A 6,844-nucleotide genomic window follows, 5' to 3' on the forward strand; every position below is an offset into this window, starting at 1 on the left:
ACCGCGGGGGGGGGGTCATGAGGTAGCGCCGGTCCGCGAGCTCTCACTGCTCCTCCTCGGACGACTCCTGGGAAATGTTCACCTCCTCCTCGTCCTGCTGCTGCCGGAGGGAGGGAAGGGAGGGAGGGAGAGCGGTCGGGAGGCGGGCAGGACCCCGGCGGCCCCCGCGAGCATCCCGCGCCCGCCGGCCGTGACTCAGGGCTGAGCGGGAGCGTGAGTCAGCGGCGGCCCCCGCTTCCTCCCGCTTCATTCACAAAAAAAAAGCCGCGGCGGCCGGCGGCTGCCAGGGCTGCGCCGAGGGTTCCCGCGCCGCCGCCGCCGCTCGCCCCGGCGTGCACACGCATGTGCGTGGCGTGTGCGTGGCGTGTGCGTGGCGTGCGCAGCTGCGGCCCCCCCCCGCTGCCGCTCCGGGGGCTGCTTCGCTATCGCTGCTCCTGGTTTTAGGCGCTTTTAAGCCCGTTTGGGAGCCCGAGGCGGCCTGGGGCGCCCGGCGCAGGTGGAGGATGCTGGCGCTGGACCAGGTGCAGCGCAGGTAGGAGAAAGTAGAATCGTTTGGTTTGCAGCCCTGGCTCTTCCCAGCCCTGCCTGGAGCTCCCGCCAGGAAATTTAGGTGGAAAAAGGGAGAAAACCCGTTGAGGGCAGAGCGGCGGGGCCCCGTGGAGGCTCTCAGGGGGCTGTCGCGTGGCCCCGCGCGGTGACGGCAGGAGGCAGCTGGATGCGCCCGGGGACGGGAGCTGCAAATCGCTCCCAACCGGCCGGGGTGCAAAACCCACGGGGGAAAAAATAATAATAAAAAATAAAGTGCACGGCCGTGGCGCGGCTCACGCAGCAGGAATGCCGCGCCGGTGACGCAGCGCCGAGCCCCGGGCAGGCCTGTGCCAGCTCGCTCGCCGGGACAAGCCGCTTCCCGCTCGGCGAGGAGCGCCGCGCTCCATCATCCCCTCCGGCCCCGGGCGGCACCTACCCCCCGCTTCTGGGGTCCCTTTGGGGGCCGCCGGGAGCAGAAAGCGCTCGGCGTCCTGCCAGGATGCGGCCCTTGGGGAGGAGGAGGAGGAAGGGGAAAAGGCCACTCACCGATTTTTTGGGTCGGCCTCGAGGTTTTCTCCCTGGTGTGACTGCAGCTTTCTGAGCACAGAGCAGGGGGCAATAAAAAAAAAGAAAGAAAAAAAAAGGCCGTTTCGGTCAGGATGGGGCTGGTGCCCTCCCTCGCCCCCCTCGCGGCAGGCAGCGCCGCCCGGCTGCCTCCGGCTTTCCCCTCCCTCCCTCCCTCCCCGCCGACTGCCAAATTCATCACCCCAGTGGCATCTCCGGGGCTGCCGGACCCCGCAGCGACCCCGGCGCCTGCAGCCAAGTTTCTCCCCCTTCCGCTTCCCCCGTCGCCGCCGTTTTCCAGCGCGGGGAAGGTCCCGGCCCCGTGACTCACGGCACGGGCACAGGATGTGAGTCGCGTGTTTTGAAAACAGGTTTCTTGCGGGTGCACGCAAACACGCACGCGGTGCGGTGCGCTTCCTCCCCGGCCAGCGCCGGGATGAGCATCCCTCCAGCCCGGGATGCGGCGGGGGCAGATCGGCCCCGCACCGTCGCTGAGGGGGTGGAAAACAGGGCTGCCCAGCCCCAGCTCCCTCTGTTCCCGCGCCGGCCCTTCGCGAGCACCTACCCTGCCTTTCGGGGCGGCCTTGTTTTTACTGCCCTTGGGTCGTCCGCGCGGCCTCTTGGGGGTCGGCGCCTCGCTGGGCTCCTGCTGGAGGGAGAGCGGCGGGTGCTCAGCACGGGGCCGTGCCGGGACGCTCCGGGATCCAGCCCCGGGGATCCTGGCTACAGTTTCCCGCACTGGCTCGGCAGCCGGGCGGATCATCCCGGCCGGGCGCCTCCTTCCACCGGAGCCGCGGGCCGGTGCTTTCCCACGTGACGGCGGGAAGCGCCGGGATCGGGGTTCGGTCATCGTTTGGGCTTCGCTCCCGGCCTCGTGGGTGACCCGTCCCCGTCCCTCGGCATTCAGGGCTCAGCGCGGCAGGACGGTCCCCGCTTCCCCCCCCCTTAGAAACCACCCGGAGCAGCTAGTGGGTTTCTGCTGCTCCTCAGCCCCCTGTTTTTTCCCCCGTAGTTTTTTCACACCTGCTTTAACCAGAAACATCTCAGACCCCGTTACTGGAGCCCGAATCACCCGCTGGGCCGGTTGCACGGCAAAGCACGGGGGAGCGGGCAAGTCCCGCCGGCTGCAGGGGTGCAAAACCCCACCTGTTTCGGGGCACAGACACACCAGCACAGCAAAGGCTCCGGCAGCACCTTATCCCTCCGAGCAGCTTTTGCTAAGGTGGCTTTAATCAGCCTGTCGGTAAGACAGGTTCAGCTGCGGCCGGGGGGGGGAGCGCTATAAATGCTGCGAGGCCCCTAAGCCTCTCCCAGGGGCGCCCGGGGGTGCGTAGGGTGCTCGGCCAGGGCCTTCGGAGCAATTTGGGATAGGGTGAATATCAAGTTCCTGCTGTGCTGGTGTCGCTAAAATGCAGCCGCCTCCAGGGCGGAGGGGGGCGAGCGGGAGCGGGGGGTGCCGCCAGGCTCCCCGCGGGGATCGGGGGGGCTCGCGGGGCGGCAGCGCGGCCGCGTCGCGGCGTCCTCGGGCATCCTCTGCTCTGCCCGTGCTGCCGCTTCCCGCTGCCCTTCGGCGAGGGGCCGGGGCCGCTGCAAGCAGAGCCGGGGAGGCGGCTGCCCCCCCTCCTTCCCCCCCCCGGCCCGGCGCGGGACGCGGCTCGCCGTACCTGCGGCTTCTTCCTGGGTCGTCCCCGGCCCCTCTTCTCCGACGCGTCCTTCTCCCCCTTGGAAGCCAGGGCCTGGCCGGCTTTGGCGCTGGACTCGCTCATGCTCCTGGCGGCGGTAAGGGGGGCGAGGGGGGGGGGGGAAGGCAAGGTCAGCGCGTTCGCTCGCTCGCTCGCGGCGGGTTCGCGCGGCGCCCGCCGGCGGGGCGAGGAAGTGAGTCAGCCGGGGCCGGGCCGGCAGCGGCAGCTCCGCACGCGGGCCCCCGCCGGGACGGGGGTGGCAGCGCGGGGGGGCGGTGACGAGGGTCCGCGTCCCCCCTCCCGGCCCGGCTGCGCCGCTCGACACCCTTTAGCGAAGCCATCGCACGTCTAGAATGAGCAGGCGCTTCCCTACCCCGCTTCCACCCGGATGCCGCTCCGGATGCGGCTTGGAGCGGGGACCAGGGGACCAGCCTGCACCCGGTGGGCACGTCCAGCATGGCAAAAAACCCCGAAAGCATCCCTAAAGAGACCCCTGCCTCCATTGCTTAAGCTTCCCTTTGCAGGGATAACGCGCTCGGCACCGCCTGCCTCTAGCAGTGCTGGGGTCCCCGGAAGGGGCGATCCGAGGCTTTCCCAAGCCGGGGCGTGCAGGGAAGAGCCGGGCAGGCTCCTGCCCTGCCTCGATGCCCGGCGGGACAGGCGTTACCGGCGCTTGTCCTGGGGACACTGGGCCATCCCCGCTCCAGAGGGCTGGATTGCTTCCCTGCCTAATGGGGAATCTGATGGAGCAAAAGGCTCCCTCTTCCCCTCCCTGTGGCACAGGGAAAAACCTGCTTTTCCAGAGCCGTGAGGCCTCTGGTTCCAGGCGCTCAGCACCCTGGCCGGGAGGACAGGCGCCGGGATGGAAGGAGCAGGATTGCTAAAACAACCGGCTGCTCCGGGGCTTTACAGGCTCGGCGAGAAAAATCACAGCGTTTCTCCGGGGGCCGCGGCGCCCTCCCGGCGAGGTGCCCCCGGCATCGCCCGCGAGACCCAGGAGGCTTTCGGGGGCCGCGCTGAGCTTGCGCCCCCCCGAATCCGCACGATAGCGCCGTTCTCCCGGTCTGCGCCGAAAGGGTTAACAACGCTCAGCTTTTAGCAACCGGTTTCAATCCGGATGGTGCCAAACTTGAGCCGGGACAGCGCTGCTTCCCCGGCCGCCGCGGGGAGCGGGAGGGAGCGCGGCCGGCGCCGGCCCTGGGCACGAGCCCCGCGGGCCGCTCGAGGAGGCGCCGGCGCGCGAAGCCCCGCGTCCCCAGCGCAGCCCTTCGAGGCTTTGGGAGAGACGCGCCTCAGCTCCCACTCGGGCTGGAAGTGACTCACGAGAACAAAACAACAACAACAAAAACCACCCTCGGGTTTTTTTTTGAGAGAGAGAGAGAGAAAGAGAAACCATGCTGTCGTGTAAACACCCCGAAAATATTACTCACGGCATCCCAGAGCCCTTCAAGGAGCCTCCCTTTGCAGGGCACTTAAAAAATATATGGGTTAGGTTTAGAAAAGAAAAATAGAGGCTAACTGAGCCAGGTTTATCTCGCGTTGGGTCAAGCTTTGCCAGGGGAAATGCATCCTCGGAGCCGCAAACGGACGGGGCCGGTGTCTCCCCACCCTCCTCCCGAGCCGGCAGCGCAGCCGGGAGCGGAGGGACCCCCCGGCATGGGCATCGAAGCGATGCCCTCCGCCACCCTCCTGCCAAACCCCGCAGCCAGGCCAAGCTCCCCCGAGGGACCCCAGAGCTTAAAGATGCCCGAAAGGACGGGAATCTCCCGCCCTGCTCCGGCGGGGTGAAATACGGAGGTGCAGCACCTGTGCGGGACGCGGGGCTGTCCCCAGGGCGGCTCCGAGCGGGAGACGCTCCGGCACCCGCCGGTCCCCCGGCTCCGGCGCGATGCTTGGCGCGCCGCAGGAAGGAGCGAAACCCGTATACGCGGGAGCAGCTGTGTTGCCATGGAGGAAAGGAAGTAGCTGGAGAGAGAAAAACCTTTCCACGGAGGGACGAATCCATAGGAAGCGAGGGCAGGGGACTGCCGGCTCCGGCAGGATCCGAGTGTCCTGGCAGATGAGGGTACGGGGAGCCAGGCCCGGAGGCAAGGGGGGATAAATCCTCGCACGGGCAGGTTCGGAGGTGGAAGGGGTCTCTCTTCCTTTGGATCGATGGAGTTGGAGGATGCAAAACTCCTTCCCCCTCCATCCCTGCGGATAATTGCCCTCTGTGCAAACACTTCTCCCCACTAGTCCCACCGACTCTCCCCACTCCCAGACAGGATCCTGGCCGCTCTCGGCAGCCGGGACCCCCCTCTCATGCAAGAGGCTGTTGGGGTGCGAAGGAGGCGCCCCGGCCCCTCGGAGCGATGCTGCCGGCTGCCCCGGCCTGCTCCTTCCTTGCCCAGGCCACTCCGTGCAAATAGCCCCATAAATCCCCGCTCCTGCCACCTACTCCTAGATTAAACAAACCAGCCTGGGAGAAAAAGGGAGACAGGCGGTGGCTTAGATCTGGGAAAAAAAAAAAAAAAAAAACTCTTCACGCCCAGGAAACGGCGCCTGCTCCAGCTGGGGAAGGATCCCGGCCGCACCTCCGGCAGGGCAGGAGCGCCGGGAGGAGGGGAAGGAGAGAAGTTGAAGAGCCTGTTGGGCAGGGGTGCGAGCTCCGGGAAGGGATGTGCTCGGCTCCTCCTGGGCACAGGCCCTCGCCGGGGCTGCTTTGAAGACCCCCCCCCCCCAGGCCTGCTATTAAGGAAAGTGCCCCCCCCCTTCCTCCCCGGGCATGCATAAGAAAAGGAAGCGATAAAAGAAAGGAAGGAGGGAGGCGGGGAGGGGGGGACGGAAAGAAAAGAGGCAGGAAGGGCAACATCACCAGCTTTGTGAAGACCCTGTCCTGCGGGGAGGAATAAAACCTTTGGCAGAGCAGCCCCATTTCGCGGTGCCCCCCCCCCGCCCCCCCCCAGCGGAGGGGCGGCTGCAGGGTCCCCCGGCCCGGATGCCGCCGAGCGGGTTGGGGTGCTCGGCGCTGCACAGGCAGCAGCCCCCAAGCCGGGGGGGTCCCTGCTCTAGCTGGCTCTGCCTGGCGGGGCTGCCACCAGGCCAGCACCTTGCACGGGTGTCAGCCCCACGCACCCTGCACGGGTCCTGGGCTCCGTGCACCCTACCGCAGCCCCACGCACCTTGCACGGGTCCCAGGCCCGGCCCCACGCACCTTGCACGGATCCTAGCCCCATGCACGCGTACTGGCCCCATGCACCCTGCACAGGGCCCGGTCCCAGGCCCGGCACCACGTGCTTGCACGGATCCTGGCCCCACGCACCTTGCACGGGTCCCAGGCCCAGCGCCACGTGCCTCGCACAGATCCTGGCTCCACGCACCCTGCACCTTGCACGAGTCCCGGGCCTGGCCCTACGCACCTTGCATGGGTCCCAGGCCCACGCACCTTGCACGGGGCCCGGGCCCAGCCCTGCGCACCTTGCACGGGTCCTGGCCCCACGCACGGGTACTGGCTCCGTGCACCTTGCACGGGTGCCGGGCCCGGCCGCACGCACCTTGCACGGATCCCGGCCCCAGGCGCGGGTCCCGGCCCCACGCACCCCGCGAGCCCGGGCAGGGGTGGCCCTGGGCCCCGCCACCCCCCCCGGCTCCCCCCGCGCAGGGCCGCGGCGTTTGCGGCCCCGCATTGCCCGAAAACGAGTAAGTGGCGGAAAAGTCCCGCCGCGCCGTTTGCAGCCGGCAGCGCCCCGGCACCGGGGCTGCGGCTCCGGGGCCGCTCCGGGCCCATCAGGTGCAAAGCCCTTGTTAATAATAATAATTATTATTATTAATAAAAAAAAGGGCATCGCCGAGCCGGCCCGCCGCGCGCACGCACACGCGTCCTTGCAAACAGAGGGGAAACCGGGAGCAATCGCGCCCCGCATGCCGGGGGTGCCGGGAGCCCCTTCCCCAAAGCAGCCCCCCCCCGGGCGGCCCCGGCCCTCCCTGCGCCCCCCCGCAGCAGAAAGGAAAGAGGAAGGCCGGCACTCACAGTCAGCTTGGTCTCGGAGCTGGGTGCTTGGTGGTTTTTTCTTTTTCTTTTTTTTTTTTTT

General features: G+C 68.0%; 1 protein-coding gene across 3 annotated transcripts; it reads right to left on the bottom strand.

The window, feature by feature from the left end:
* Window positions 1-6: 6 nt before the first annotated feature.
* HMGA1 (high mobility group AT-hook 1) lies at window positions 7-6,844 on the bottom strand. 3 transcript variants are annotated; one of them, XM_026056674.1, is made up of 5 exons: window positions 6,784-6,844; window positions 2,757-2,862; window positions 1,658-1,738; window positions 1,075-1,125; window positions 7-100 (listed from the first exon to the last, which is right to left on the bottom strand). In XM_026056674.1, exons 2-5 carry the CDS (start codon window positions 2,856-2,858, stop codon window positions 44-46), a joined length of 291 nt encoding a protein of 96 aa, XP_025912459.1. In that variant the 5' UTR covers window positions 2,859-2,862; window positions 6,784-6,844; the 3' UTR covers window positions 7-43. The 3 variants fall into 3 exon arrangements, with proteins under 3 accessions (XP_025912459.1, XP_025912460.1, XP_025912458.1); XM_026056675.1 differs by having other exon boundaries at window positions 7-97; window positions 1,658-1,741; XM_026056673.1 differs by having other exon boundaries at window positions 1,658-1,741.

Source organism: Apteryx rowi, unplaced genomic scaffold (assembly GCF_003343035.1).
Source record: "Apteryx rowi isolate R43461 unplaced genomic scaffold, aptRow1 scaffold_132, whole genome shotgun sequence".
NCBI lineage: Eukaryota > Metazoa > Chordata > Aves > Apterygiformes > Apterygidae > Apteryx > Apteryx rowi.